At 40.4% G+C, this 16,341-nt stretch overlaps 1 protein-coding gene across 5 annotated transcripts in view; it reads right to left on the bottom strand.

Moving 5' to 3' along the window:
- Positions 1-16,341, bottom strand: part of Adam9 (ADAM metallopeptidase domain 9) — a 67,155-nt gene continuing 50,814 nt past the window's right edge. Inside the window, exons 18-22 of one of the 5 annotated variants that reach the window (XR_004772488.1) lie at positions 16,052-16,157; positions 9,824-9,965; positions 8,196-8,307; positions 5,857-6,015; positions 1-1,120 (exon numbers count right to left, since the gene is read on the bottom strand). Coding sequence is in view for 3 of the 5 variants with exons in the window: in XM_027395315.2 (XP_027251116.1) it covers positions 1,027-1,120; positions 5,948-6,015; positions 8,196-8,307; positions 9,824-9,965; positions 16,052-16,157 (522 nt within the window). In the remaining 2 variants the exon portion in view is untranslated. The remainder of the gene's footprint in view (positions 1,121-5,856; positions 6,016-8,195; positions 8,308-9,823; positions 9,966-16,051; positions 16,158-16,341) is intronic. The other 4 variants (XM_027395315.2, XM_027395316.2, XR_004772489.1 and 1 more) reach the window with 4 other exon arrangements.

Here is a 16,341-nt window from a genome sequence, read left to right as displayed (position 1 = left end):
AAGGAAATCATTTCTTCCTTCCTTTCCCCACCCTAATTTTTATGAAAATATTAGTCAAAAGAGACCAGATCCAGCACATCTTAGCAAATGTAAACATTCTAAATGACTCAATATCAAGCTTCAAAATTCAGAGTTGAGAGTTAAAGTGCTCACAAATTCTCAAGTGGTTTTCTAACAGCTCACCCGATGGAAGGCATTCTCCATGATTCTGATCAATCCGCACCTATCTGCTCGGGTCTACTAAACACCTCGTACCATATAGTGTGCACTTCAATTAAAGCGACGCTTTACCATGATGCATAAAGAAAATTTAGTGTTAAATTAATTGCTGCCATAGTCATTATAGTTGAAAGATCATAAAAGAATGGAAGCCAGGAACTGATCTAGTGTTAAATCAATTTCTATAATAGTTATTATGCTCGAGAGATCCTGAGAATGGAATCCAGTAACTGAATACACACCATGTTTCATACTTTCAAATTATGTCATGACCTAGTAATTGTGGTTCTTGTGAAATCTTCAGGATAGCTGCTTATTTGTGGAGACAGTAAGAGACAGGAGTCTGTGTAAATGGCTGTTAATCCATGCAAGATGAAAACATAGACATTACTGGCAGTTAGTCAGTTTTCCTAGGTTAATACATGTTCAAATGTTCAGCCAGAAACTATTAATGATAACTGAAGTCGATTAAGTCAGGATTACATTTAAGCACATAATGACAAATCTTACACCATTTCAATAGTGTGTTCAAAATAACTTAATCCACATTAAGTTCATTAGACTCACAAATGACCAAAGAGGAGGTTTCATTGATGGAAATGTTAACTCTAAGTCTCCTGGAGTCTTTGCATGTTCCCGTATCTCTCGGCTCCCCACTCTGTGTCTGTGTTAATAAAGCTTGTTTTGTGGTAGTTTGTTTTCATTCATAGTTGGAAGAGAAAGGCTTTTCAAGAAAACATCAGGAAAAAAAAAAAAAAAAGCATTTGCTCAGTTCCCTGAAGATGTTTGAAAAATAAGAACCTCACATCAGGTGAGGGAGCTATATAATGGAGGTGCAGGAGCCGGCCGAGCAGGAACCAAATTTCCCTGAGATGATATTTTTGGCTGTGGTGGAGGCGGCCTGTGAGGAGGAAAAATAAATTAGCAAAGTGTGTGGATTGAATGACATCATGCTGGATTCATGACAAGCTCAACACAACTCCACTCTCAGCCCCTCTGACTATAGGTAAGGATACTTTCTACTCTGTGCTCTGCAATCACTGTCCACAAGATATTCAATGGCTAAAGGTACCCAGTTTTAGAATAGTCTAAATTAGTCTAACTAGTCTACAATAGGGAATCACTACCTCTGTGTGTGTTTGTGTGTGTGTTTTGGAAGACCAGAGGTCAAGGTCAAGTGTCTTCTTTAGCTTCTCCCTCTTAGTTTTGACTCTGCAGCACACTGATTGGCTAGGCAGACAGACAGTGAGCTCTAGAGCATCTCCTGTCTCTGCCCACTCCTTTCCCCAGTGCTGGGGTTGCAGACAGTATACCTTGGTCGACTTAGAAATGGGTTCTGGGGATGTGATCATAGGTCCTGAATGCTTATGTGGCAAGCACATTACCTCCTAAGCTATCTCCCCAGTCTTCGTCATTACTTTATATTAATGTTACTCCATAATCAGTGTGGTATGAAGGTTCCAGTTTGTTTTTAAAAAGAATGCCTATGAAACTATCAAATCAATTGTAAAAGACAAATGAGGTCAGTACGTGGATGAAGCACTTTGGTGGTGTGGTGAAAATTTATGGGCAGCCATGCTATAAGGGATAGCCCTATGCCAAGTACACAAGGAAGGCATTGAACTAGAGGACTATGAAAAGAAGGCATGAAGTTTTGAGAAGGTCATGGTGAAAGGTATCTAGGAAGAGCTGGAGTAGGAAGGAGTTGGGATGATCAAAATATACTATAGAATTCTCTAAGAATGAACAATTAAAATTAACTACATGCAGAAGGGGAAAAAAAGCACTGGTCTTGAGGCTTTCTGTAGACTTGAGACAAAGGCTTAACTTCAGTCATTAAAAATAAACATATTTTTCCTCTAAGATCCATGACTTCACTAGTCCTGGGTAGTTGGCTAAGTTTCCAGTACCAGGTGTAGTGGCATCTTGTTCTGCCAATAGATTTGAGGTACCGGCCTTAGGGTGTGGCTTCAATGTGTAGACATGACCCCTTATAAGGAAGAGGAAGGGCCCTCGCTCTTATTGGATTGTGGTCCAAGCATCCTGAATGGAAGCATCCTGTGCCTCCAGGGGGGGAGAAGACTGTGGCAGCTATTCATCTTCATTGTGTGAGTATTCCCCAGATAAATATCCATTATTCTTTTATTCGAGTGTATGTGGACTTCCTTTATCATGCCTTCAGTTGGTGCCCAATGTGGGCACTTCCCATAGCCCAAGTGGCTACCAACAGGCACAGGACTTAGAGCCCGCAGGCAACACTCCCACCAGCTAATCTATTGGTACCTCTAATCTGTTTGTGGAACAAGATGTCACTACAACCAGGCATAATTTCCTTCATGTTGAGGGGGTCTTAAGTTCAATCACCACTTTACTAAACTAGCACAGTCCTAACTGCATTCTGAATATTTGTCTTTATACCCACAGATAAGTATAGGCCTTACCCCTCATCAAAGAAAGGTCTCCATGCAACACACAGAGACTATTATGGAAAATAACAGATGTATAAGTAACATATATCGAGTGAGCAGATTGTATTTATTTATTTAGATAGATAGACAGACAGACAGACAGACAGACACACACACACACACACACACACACACACCAACAACAAAGAGACCATGAATTTGAAAGAGATGGGGTATATATAGGAGGGGTTGGAGTGAGGAAAGGGAAGAGAGAAATGATACAATTATATTATAATCTCAAATTACAAAAAAATTAAAATCTAAAGTAAATAAAATAAACAAGAGCTCAAATATAGAACATTACTAATATATGTGAAGCTCTGAGTTCAATACTTAGTGCCACCAGAAGAGGGAGAGAGGGAGGGAAATAGAGAGAAAGCCAGAAAGAAAACCAAAGAGGGGGTAGGGTGAGGAGGAAGAAAGGAAGGAATAAAAACCTAAGATAATATTTTGCATCTCTTATTCCAGCTGGATGCAACATGGAGAGGAGTGACAGAAGAACATGTGTAACATAAAGGCAGGAGGGGAACATTAGAGATGGAAATGTTCAAGTAGTGGGTGAGGGCAGACGGATGGGAGAGGGGAAGGGATCAGTGGGAAGCGTCATCAAGATTAAAGGGGGGGTGGATGAAAAAAAAACCCTACTTTGTAAGATAATTTAAAATTATAATATAAAAACATAAAAGAAAATTAGTTTAAATGGAAGTACCCTGCATGATGGATCAGGCTATTGCTAGAAGCCATAGTTACTAAATAAAAACATTCTGGTGCCAGGTGTAGGACAACTACTATGAATTGTTGGTCAAGGAGGCCCAAGAGGCCTTCAAGGTAATGTAAGTTACTATCATTGATCTTGATTGTCCACCAGGACTAAAAGGGAAAGCCCTACTGGTGAAGACAAAGCACACTCAGGCTGCAGAACACAGATAAACTAGCTAAAACAGAACTGAAACCTTCATCTCTACTAGTTAACTTTCATATCGCTGGTGTGTGTTGTAGACTACTGGTGAAGAAAAGTCACCAAAGGTCTTACCCACACCATGGACCCTGCAATGGTACAATATAAACTTGCCAGGCCAGATGTGCTTAATGATGCAATGGTGTCATGTCCATGATACGGGTGACCATCTGCTTTCTAAATAGAAAGAAGTCATGCTTCCCACTCCAAACCTGATCAAAGACTATGGCTGAGGGAACCAGAGCCCCTAGTGGTCATGTTGTCAAACTGCCCACCAAATATTTATGTTTATACCCACATGCTGCTCTCAGCATTGCTCAGAGAAATGTCCTTTTCAGTGGGAACTAATGACAACAAACACTTGTGACTGCCCAGAGTGCTGAGATGGTACTGAATGGGACATCGATATTTCCCCCTCTGTGGTTCAGGAAACATGGAAGAAAAGGGAGAGGAAAAAAGAAAAGAGCCCAAGATCTGCAGATGCGCTTTGAAAAACCCTGCCTCCTGAATGGCTGTTATAACATGGCTGTTATACTCAAGAATTTGGAGACACGGAAATTACTCAGACAAGATCAAATTAAGAGTAAGGCCACTAGCATCCCATCACATATTCAGGAGGAAATCACGTGACCTGACCCCCTCCCTGAGGAGCTATAGGAAGCTAAGGATTACTGGGGGAGGGGCAATCCTGTTCCCCAGCTATTAGTTTTCATTTTAATATTGTTTTACATCTTTATATTTAAAAATTATTTTTAATTAAAAAATTATGGGCAGATTATGGGTATGTCTGAAGAGAAGGCTCAGCTGTTAGGAACATTTGCTGCTCTTACAGAAGACTTAAGTTTCTGTTCCTAGCATCTATATGGTAGTCCACAACCGTCTAAACATCCAGTTCCAGGGAATCTGACACCCTCTTCTGGTGTACACACGCACATATGTACATACATACATACATACATACTGGCAAACACTCATACACATGAAATAAAATTTAAAAATATATAAATATTTAAATTATGGGCATCAAAACCACTGCTTAATGTAAAACTAAGTCTATGTTCACACACAGGACTGAACTCCAGATCCTTCAAACCGTGTCAAACCTGACGTTTAAAACAGGCCATTATACCCACACACATTGATCTCAATATCCACACACTACGTTATGGACACCATTCCTAACCTCTGCATCAACTTAGTACCCCTCACCTCCCGTGCCACACTAGAGCACTATCTAGAAAATAACTCTAAATATACACATTTTTCTCTTCATCCTCAGTGGGATTTCAATGCACTCTTCCTGAACAGTAGGTTATACATGTAGAAACCATTGGAATGTGAAAGCTTTGAGGAGTGGAAGGAGTCAGATACATTTCATATGGCAAAGTATAGTAAATGTATTTCACACATCCTTCAAACTTTGTGTATTCAGTCCAGTTCTGGTGGTGTTAGATTCTGGAATTTGTGGGGTTTTTTAAACTTTGCAGTTCTAGGCTGAAGTCTCAACCTGGACCACTAATATGATCAGAATTATTTAAAACTCATGTCTGATGATCACTAATTAGACAATCCCTGATTTTCTTTTTTATGATGTATTGTTTAGTTTTAACCACAATTTCTATACTTGTATCCCTGGCTCTTTTATGTAGAAATCAAAAGTATAGACCATCTCTGGCCCTGGATCCCCAAAACCTGAGAAGTTTGTCTTGGATGCCCCCTGGGCAGAACTCTAACTTTGCCTCCTCTGCCCTGAGTTCTTTAAAAGTTCCTTTCAATTCCCTGGTTCCTCTCTACCATCAGAACAGGTGACGGATCTGTGACAGAAAAGTCTTCCACAAAGCCAGTCATCTCCATGTGTCCTGCTCTGGCCCCGGCCTGCAATCCCCTTCCTTCTTGGTCTTTTCCTTTCCAAACGGTTGCATCCACCTGCTGTCTGGCTTCTCTAGCTATTCTCTGTGAGAAAGCAGGCACCACCAGTGAGTTTTCCACCTCTGATTATTTTAAGGTCCTTGATTCTGAATTCTATACACACCAAAAGCTATACAGGATGGCAGTCTGACCCAGTTTTCTTTAAGGTTTCTTTCTGACGTTGTACTACTATAACAATATTCATATCTGATGTTGTACTACTATAACAATATTCATATAAAAGTTCTTAGAAAGCCTTCCCACAAATTGTGTTCTATCCAAACGTGTTCCAAGTTAAATTACCTAAATACCTTGCCCTAAGTCAACTTTAAATTAGAAATTGCAAGGCACTGCAATAATGTGGTCAAGTCATCTAAACCCATTTCCTTCCAACCTTGATGGAAACTGCGGAGGCTGCTTGGCTGCATAGGTTGGTACTGGAAATCTGTTTGCATTCACAGGCTGAAAAGAAAAGAAAATGCATAGTTACTGCTAGAGTGTAGACATAAATCTGTCTTAGGTATAAGGTTATTGTATAAAAGTAATTAGTACTGGTCTACAAGAGCTAGTTCCAGGACAGGCTCCAAAGCCACAGAAAAACCCTGTCTCGGAAAACCAAAAAAAAAAAAAAAAAAAAAAAAAAGTAATCAGTATACTTCCCAGGATACTGATGATGCTGATATTCAGAACTACTTTGGGTCAGTGAGCAGGGGTGAGGATCAATGGCAAAGTACTTTTGTGGCATGCACAAAACTCCTAGTCTGATCTCCAGGACAGCAGATAGAAAAAAGTTTCCTGTTTGGTTCATCTTTACTACCAAATGTTACACTTCCTTATTTCAAGGCTATATTTTCAAATGAAATAATACTAAGGTATAATAATATTGAATTAAATTAACTAAAGACTGCCAATAAATTTTAAATAAAATACCCTGAAATTTTATTAGCAAGCCTATATGTTATCTAACTGGTACTGCGAAAACCAATAACCTAATATCCCTTATAGTAGAACCCATGATACTCTTCCTTGACAAGGCAGTTGAAATATAGCAAATATTAACTGATCTGCAGCAGAGACAGATTGCAAAACAAGTCCAATTGTGGAGACAGAAAAATCAATAAGGAAACATCAGACATGAACTAAAGACCTAACAAACACCAAATAGCATTCTGTTATACAGCAGCAAGTGCTCATTATTCTCTAGTATACTGAACGTTCTCTGTGAGCGAGCAAGCATTTGTTCAGTCACTATACAAGTCCTAAGAAATAAAGGAATGCTGAAATCATATCAAGTACCCCAGCCACAATGGTGTTACTAAAATAAATAGAAAAGGAATTTTAGAAGAATCAAAAATACATAGAAATGAAACACTATGTTTCCAAACAATCATTGGGTCAAGAAATCAAAAGAGATACAGAAACACCTCTTGAGACAAAAATGTAAACACAAAATTAACAATGCTTGTAAGATCATCTGAGGGAAATCTAAAGATAGCTCATAACAAACTTATAGCAATAAATACCTCTATCAAAAGGAAGACATGCCATTTTAAAAGGAAAAAACTATCAAATAACAACCTAATGTTATTTATAAAACCTAGAAAAATAAGAATGAAGCAATCATAAAAAAAACTATGAAAAGGAAATTATACAATGATAAAGTTAGTAGAATGAAAGGAAAAATAAAGATAAGAGTAGAAATCAGCCAGGCATTGGTGGTGCACACCTTTAGTCCCAGCACTCGGGAGGCAGAGGCAGGCAGATCTCTGTGAATTTGAGGCCAGCCTGGTCTACAGAGTGAGTTCCAGGACAGCCTCAAAACAATACAGAGAAACCCTGTCTCAAAAAAAAGCAGACATCAATAAAATAGTCAGGAAACATGTATGAAAATAAGGATTGAAGTTTTAAAAAGATAAACAAAATCAAAATACATTATCTAGATGTGACAGTCACTAATGACTTTAAATTTGACAGGATCTGGAATTACCTAAGAGACAAGCCTCTGGCACACCTGTCAGGGATTAGCTTGATTAACGAGTTGGAAGACCCACCATTGTTTGGGTTCGGGTTATGGGCTGAAGAGCAAGGTAATGGTAAAAGTACACCAGACTTGTCTGTAAATATCCAAGCTTTCTTAAAAGTCCAAGGGAAGATAAAATTTACATTAGACATTGCTTATCAGTAAAAATATGCCCCTTCCTATACTCTGTAATACACTGGCAGAAATGATGAGGCCCACCCAATGCTACCTTGGTAGCATGTCCTAGGGGAGTCAAGTATTGAAACCAGAAAGAACCAGCAGGAAGAAAAACATTCAACCCCAGTTCTCAATCCTCATTTTAAGACAAAACATTCTGATGACAAATGCCTTTTCCTACATCCTCTGATCCAGGACTCTGCTGGTTCCTTTAATTTGAGGATGCCTACAATACCACCCAATTCTTAGTAAAGTTATCTATGTTTTAATCTATGAAACCATTTTTTTTTTATCTTGCCTCTTTGTCTTTAGGATTGAAGATCAAACCTATAGTCTTAGGCATGCTAGACGAGGGCACTACCACCAACACCCATTCCTGGTTCCCTTTCATGTCTTTAAATGTGCAACAATTGAACACAGCAGGAAACAATTTTAGGAAACTTACAGCTTCTCTAGATGGGGCGACTGGAGAAATATGTTGAGGACCCGCTGGCTGTCGAGGGACACTTGGACCCCCTGGCTGTCGAGGGACACTTGCTTGATTTCTGCCATCTGATCTGAAATACATTTTTATTAAATGCATTTCATTTAATATGAAATCAAAATGTAAATCAATTTTTATTAAAATAGAGAAAATTAAAAGCAAATCCTGGGTCTGCATGCACATTTGGAGCAGTCACTCTAAACCTCGGAAGTTCAGTGGCTGGATCCACACCAGCTAAGCATCAATCCCTCAGAAGGGTGGGGAGGGGCCGGCGTCTGCCAGACAGGGTGCACAGAGACTGCTCTCACTGTGTAAACTAAAACTGCAGACTCAGAAGTTTGTAGGGACCAGCCAGTCACAACTGTGATGGCCAGCAAGGGGGAGGGGACAGGATACTTTCAACTCTTAAGCTCATATCAGCACACTGCAGGAAAGTATGTGACAGTGTGTTACAAACAGGGCCCCAAAGTCTGCAGGGCCATCTGGGATCATTATCAGAGCTACACGGGAACCACATTCCTGCACTGGACTTTGCTGATGTTTCCTGACTTAACATTTAAAAACCCTACAAAAATAGGCACCATTATTATCCTCATTTTATAGGAAAAAGCCCAGACTCAAAGAATTATGTCAATTTCAGTTCACATTTTTACCAGATTACTGACAAATTTGATCTCCTAGCTGGTTATAATGCCCTTGTTAACATAAATGCTAAATATTGATTCAGTGCATTAAAGTGACTTTTGATGGGGATGTTTATGAAAGTTCAACATACTGACAGAAAAGCAGCAGGTGTCTAAACTTTTTCCCATCAAAACTTATTTCTTAAATTCTGTTTTCAAAACAAGAGTTGAAACTTCCTTTGTAAGAACTGACACATAAAAGGAAGACATGGAAGTTTCCCAACACACGTCTTATCCTTATTCCATGTTTTAATCTCTTGTTAGAAAACCTAAATCCAATGTCAAGTCCTAAATTCTACTTGCAACTATCAGAAATCAGTGTATTGCAAAATGAGCCCTAAGGACCACTGTTAACAGCAAACACACTGTTCACTGCAGCCCTTCCCCTGCCTGGCCTAAGTGGTGGCTTAGCCACCGGTCTTTCTTTTTCCTTTTCTTTAGTGTGTGTGTGTGTGTGTGTGTGTGTGTGTGTGTGTGTGTGTGTGTGTGTGTGTGTGTGTGTGTCTTTTTCCTTTTCTTTTGTGTGTGTGTGTGTGTTTTTCCTTTTCTTTAGTGTGTGTGTGTGTGTGTGTGTGTGTGTGTGTGTGTGTGTGTCTTTTTCCTTTTCTGTTGTGTGTGTGTGTGTGTGTGTGTGTGTGTGTGTGTGTGTGTGTGTGTGTGTGTGTGTGTGTGTGTGTGTGTGTGTGTGAGTAATAAAGTCTCCATGGGTAGTCCAGAGCAGCCTTGAACTCACAGTCCTCCTGCCTCAGCCTCCCAAGCACTTATACCGCAAGCCTTGCCATCCTGGCTAGTTTCACCACCATCTTTACCCCATGCGTATCACATCAAAAGTTTTCCTAGTTCTAGGATAGATCATTAATAATTACTTTAATTACTTAATACACATTAAAAGAAAAGGCTAAGTACTCATACGCTTGTGATCTCTTCTTTCTGAAGAAGGTTCTCCGTAGTTCATTTCTCCTGATAAAGAGGAAAATGGCAATTGCAACCAGGGGGATGACTAAGAAGAACAACACCAGGAGTCCATCCCTCAGTGCTGTGCTCTTTGCTAGAGAGATAAAAGTACACTGTGGTCAGTTACAGAAGACATCAATGTTCTCCACCCAGAATGGGTCAGGTCATTGTACATATTTCACACCAGCATTTTTCTTATTTCATCTCCTAGTGCTTCCTCATGCAAATGTAAGCAAGGACAAAATACATCTCCTGGTTGTCCTTTGTTACCCAAGAGGCAGCATCCTACCAACAGACACTACTGGTGCATCATTTGTTCACCTGCTCCTGTCTCTCTACACCAGACAGCTACACACCAGTGAGGGGATCTGATACGTGCTGTCATCTCTTCACCATTTCAGTACTGATGAAATGTCACAACATATGACTTTGTTATTGAGCCAGAGCAAATGTACTCCGGTGTGACTTTTGTTACGATAAATCTTTCTGCCATAAGCCGCCGAGCCCTGCCACCATGTGTGCTGTACACCAGCCGCCCGCCCGAGTTAGGGCCCAAATGAATACACAGAAACTTGTATTAGGTACAATGCTGCTTGGCCAATGACTAGGATTCTCATCTGTTAGCTCAGTCTTAACTATCATAAACCTATACATTTTATAAGACTTATCTTATCAGGTGCCTCATTGGCGTCCCTCCTTGTTGGTCGATCACATTGTGCCGCTGGAGCAGGAGTGGAGGGGAAAAAGAGGGGCGCTTCCTGTTTCTCCTTCTTTAAATATAAATCTCCTTGCTATGTCACTTCCTGCCTGGATCACCACTTCTCTACTACATTTCCCAGAATCCTCTTTGACTCCTAGTCCTTTCTAACTTACTGTCTCATTGGCCAAACAGTATTTTATTTAACAATCAATAAGATAAACATATACAGAAGTACTTCCCCCATCATCTCCCCTTTTCTGTCTAAATAAAAAGAAGGATAACTTATCTTTTATAATAACTGAAGAAAACTATAACCATAACTATCTGCTATGAGAATCCTAGTCATTGGCCAAGCAGCATTTGTACCTAATACAAGTTTCTGTGTATTCATTTGGGCCCTAACTCAGGCAGGCGGCTGGCGTAAAACTCACACATGGTGGTGGGACTCAGGCGGCATTTGGCGGAAAGATTTATTGTAACAGACTACAGAATAATTTTCCCCAGAGAAGCTTTGTTCTATGTCAAGGACAAGTTATAATCTATACTCCACAGTGATGGTTAAAATTTGGTACACTCCCAAGTGATATATAAAAATTCTTCAAGGATGAAGAGGTCATGAGGGAGCAGAAAGATTGAGTCAGGTGTAGATTAGAAGAAAGGATATGTGATAGGTAGGGTTTTAGTTGGGGGGTTAGTAGGGGAGGAAGGGAGGGAGAAGGGAACTGGGATTGTCATGTAATTCAATCTTGTTTGTAATTCAAATAAAAAAATGATTAAAAAAGCTTTTTTTCATAGTCCCTACAAGGCCAAAATTCTGGCTTTTTCCCAACATGGCAAGTTAAATAATAAATAAATAAATAAATAAATAAATAAATAAATAAAATGGTATTGTATATGATTTAAAATTACATTTTTAAACTGAGTTGAGCATTTTTTTTCCATGTTTTATACTAGATATTTGGTTTTCTTTTCCATTTCTTCAAGCTCACTAAACAACAAAGATTTAGCTTTAGCTACAATATGGCATGGAAATGTGCTGCCATTTTCCTCATTTGCCTGTCGTATTATAGATCTCTCCACATGCAAGTGACAAGATAAAATTGACAAATCCTTAGAAAGATCAAAAGAAAGAAAAATCAGTAAAACCTGAGTTGAAAAGGGAATATTGTAACAGATACCACTGAAATCCAGAGACTATTAGAGAAGTTTTTACAAGTCCAATAAATGAGGAAATCTACGTTATTGTTAAATATTTAGGCACATATCACTTCTCCCAATTAAACCAAGAAGACGTTAAGATCTAGTAAGTCAACAAACACTGAATCTGCAGCTGTACTAGAAAGTTTTGCAACAATGACTAGGCACAGGCAGACTCACAGATCAGCTCTCAAGACTTCTAAAGACAAACTGACATTAGTTCCCTCAAATTGTTGCATGCATTAGGATGGGAGGGGATGCTTCCAATAGCAGTCTTCAAAGCTAGTGTCACCCTTATTCAGAATATGAGGAAGCTGCATCAAAAAAGAAAATGAGGAAGATAAAGTGGGAAACTACAGATAAATATCCTTCATAGAAATAGATACAAAATCCTCCATAAAATACTTGAAAAACTAATTTTAAATCACACCCTAAAAATTTATACACTGAAAAAAAATTATAAACCATGATTAAGATGATTTCATTCCAGGATGTAAGGATGGCTCAACGTATGGTACAAATATCAAGAAAATGTCAGCACACAAATAGAAACCCATGGGATCATCTCAAGATACAGACAATATCCCCTCATGAGAAACACTGGATAAACTGTGTGTGGAAGGACCTCAACATAATAAACTATATGTTGACCATAGCCAAGATTATTATTTTAAAAAAAATACTTTATGTGCATTGGTGTAAGGATACAAGATCCCCTGGAACCGTAGTTACAGACAGGTATGAGCTGCCATGTGGGTGCTGGGAATTGAACCCGGGTCCTCTTGAAGAGCAGCCACTGCTCTTAACCACTGAGCCATCTCTCCAGCCCCCATAGCCAAGATTATTAAAGGAGAAAGAAAGAAGGCATTTCCTCTAAAATCAGCAGCTCGACAAAGGTGTCCACTCAGCCTGCAGCTTTCTTATTCACTTCGGTACTGGAAATTTTTGCCAGAAAACCCAGTCAAGAAACAGAAATAAAAAATACTAAGAGGAATGGAAGAGGTTTAACTACTCCTGTTTGTAGGGATGATGTTTTTATACTTCCCAAAGATGCCACCTTTAGAACTGAGTTTACCCTTAGAACTGAGTTTAAAAAAAAAAAAAAAAAAAAAAAAAAAAAAAAACTGCACCAGAGTAAGAGCAAACCAGTTAAATTATCCCATTCATTGCAGCCCCCCAGAAAAGCAAACAACAACAAAATCCAAGGCATAAAACTAACCAAGGTAAAGGACCTCTATAATGAAAATGACAAAACTGAAGAAACTGGAAAAGACACCCCCACATGCTCACACATTGTTAAAATAACCTGTTACCAAAGCCACCTGGAAGCAGTGCCACCCTTCACAGACACCAAACAAACATCTGAAAACTCATTTGTAAACACAATAGGCCTAAAACACACAAAGCCATTCTAAGCAAAGTGAGCAGTGCATCACAGCACTTAGTTCCAAAATACCCATAGTAACGAAACTCCATAACATTGGCATAACAATGGGCACACCAACTAACAGAGGCTCAAGAAATAAACCCACAAAGAGAGAGCTAGCTGAATCTTAATAGGGGAACCCAACTCTGTGAAGTTAGAGAAACACAGGAAGCATTTCAAGATGCTATCATGGAGATGTCCTGATTAGGAATCCATACCTCAGGAAATAAAAATATGAACTAATCAGTAGGATTGCAGCAAACTAGAAAGCCTTTACATAACACAGTATATAGGCAAACTATAGAATGTCCGACAGGAGACTGACATCCAGAATATATAAGGAACTCAAATATTTAAACACCAACAGTCATCCCATCCACAACTGCGCAAATGAACTAAGTACTTTTTCAAAAGTCATTGGGCCAGGTGGTGGTGGCGCACATCTTTAATGCCATCACTCAGGAGGCAGAGGCAGGTGGATCTCTGTGAGTTCAAGGCCAGCCTGGTCTACAGAGTGAGAGCCAGAACAGCCAGGGCTACACAAAGAAACCCTGTCTCAAACAACAAAACAAAAACAACCAAAAAGAGTCATTGGAGAAATACAAATCAAAACTCCCCAAGGACCCTGCCTCGCCCTCGCCATGATGATGATGAATAGGAAACATGGAACCCAGCTGGGGATGAAGAGGGCAGGAGAGAACACTGTATGCTGTCGGTGGAAGTCTGTTACTAAAAATAAGCAGAAAGTCAAGCTGTACTCCTCATAAGGATAAACACAAAATAGCAAGGTCATAGCAGAGATATATGCACATTCATGTTCATTGTGGCATATTCACAAGGTTCAAAGCAGGCCCTGTCCTAAATGACAGTGCCACTGGTAATGTCCTAAATGACAGTCTGGGGTCTGCTGAGGCAGAACCCTGACCAGGTAACAGAAGGACGGCTACCAAGTAAACAGAAACCTCAGCTCAGCATTCCTCAGTAATCTCACTGTTTGTCAGGAAAAGCCACTATGTACCCTACCTGCTCTCTATAGTCAGCCACCTTCAGCAAAGAGCATCTGGGTCCCCATTAACCCAGACAAGCCTGCAACAGATCAAAGTTCCCATGCTAACACCCAGGGTGTTCTGGCCCACACCCCACCTCCAGCTGCTCTAACTCCAAGGCTTCTCTGGCTCACACCTGCTCACCCCCCAACACACACACACACACACACACACACACACTCACACACACACCCTGTCCCCTGAAAACTGGCAAGGCTTTTCCCACCAGTTGTTATCCTATGCCCCCAAGAGACAACCTGGAAGTTTGATCCCCAATAAACCTTTCTTTCTTCTCACAGCATCGTCTTAGTTTGGTGATTTCACTGTGCCCTTGCTTACATTAAGATACAGAACCAAATTAAGTGCCTGTCAGTGAATGAATAAATATAATTACATAAATAAAAGCAATGGAGTATTATTCAGCCATACAGAAAAACAAAATTGTGTCATTTGTAAGAAAATAAAATTAGGGGCCAGAGAGATGATTCTGTGGTTAAGAGCACTGGATGCTCTTCCCGAGGACCCAGGTTCAATTCCCAGCACCCACATGGCAGCTCACAACACTGGCCATAACTAATGTTAGAGAGGCTTCACAGACCCACAGGGGACACAGATGGTACCAAGGACCAACTATGCTCTGACTATACATACACACCTGTGACAAAGTCTACAATGGCATAGTAAGAGGCTACCACTAACAAGTAGTAAAATAGAACCATTACAATATATTAAGATAAGTATTACATGAATGCGGTTTTTTTTTTCCAAAATATCTTACTGCCTGTGCTCACTCTACTTCTTATGGTGATGGTACTCACTGAGACTTGGACAGACAGGGAACATACCTGGTAGTATTCAGGCATCTGTGCGGTGTTCTTGTGGTTCTGACAGGATACGCCCTCAGCTGCAGCCACTAAGAGCACCACCTGTGCATATTCACTATGTTCCCTTTTAAAAGGGTCCTGCCCACCTCCCATCTTTCTTTCTCTCCCTCTGTCTGTGTGACGCCCCCCTCCTCCTCTCTTTCCTGCTGCTTCTGTCCCCAGAAGCAGGTTTCCCCCCTCCCCTTTCCTCGTTTTACAATCCTTTCCCCTTAATAAAAAACCCTTCCACTTGGACTCTGCTGCATGACATCTTTTTCTCTCTGGGGCCACTTTTTTTTCCAAGACAGGGTTTCTCTGTGGCTTTGGAGGCTGTCCTGGAACTAGCTCTTGTAGACCAGGCTGGTCACCAACTCACAGAGATCCACCTGCCTCTGCCTCCGAGTACTGGGACTAAAGGCATGCATCACCACTGCTGGGCCACTTTTTTTTTTTTTAATTACAACAATACCTACCAGAAATAAGGAAGAAACTACAGTGAGTAACAATGGGCTCAGAGCTAATGAAGGCATGCCATCTTGCTGGAGGCTTCAAGGCAGCTAAGCTGAGGGAATTCCTACTGGGCACATCTATGTCACACTAAAGACTTTGAGTTCATCCTAACAGCATGGGTAGGTACTGAGCTGAGAGCAGGGCATATATAGCAAGAGCTGCAAGGAGAGCAGCAGAGACCTCCAATGTGATCTGGATGCACAGGGCAGGAAGCAAGGTGGTAAGAGAACTAGAGAAGAGCTAATCTCTAAGGACAGGCAAAAAACTGAAAGAAAATGGACTACAATAAAACCCCAGAAACATCTGCAAGCAGTGCAGGAAGCAGAATGAACACAATTAGAACACGCAGCTGATGTGGTAAGTGAAGAAAGGAATAAGGATGCCAACTTCTGACCAGGGCAACTGGAGGCTACACCAATGCCCTTCAGGGTTACTTGCCATTGTATGTTGGGCCGCTGTCCACACTTCCTCCATATCCTTTAGTCTCACAATACGGGGGAGCCCAGCCATTTTCACAGTGACAATTCTTATTGCTATTACACACCTTTAAAACAAGCAAAATGCCACTTGTTAATTGTGAGTATTCTCTGAATCAACTACAGGTGTTAACTAAGAACTAAATTCATACAAACTCATTACCCTCCCGCACACAGGCTCTCACTGTGTAGCTCTGGCTGAATTGGAGCTCACTCTGGGAATACACACCACCACACCCAGCAAGTAAAAGT

Source organism: Cricetulus griseus (assembly GCF_003668045.3).
Source record: "Cricetulus griseus strain 17A/GY chromosome 1 unlocalized genomic scaffold, alternate assembly CriGri-PICRH-1.0 chr1_1, whole genome shotgun sequence".
Classification (NCBI taxonomy): domain Eukaryota; kingdom Metazoa; phylum Chordata; class Mammalia; order Rodentia; family Cricetidae; genus Cricetulus; species Cricetulus griseus.
This window is presented reverse-complemented; position numbering and strand designations above follow the sequence as displayed.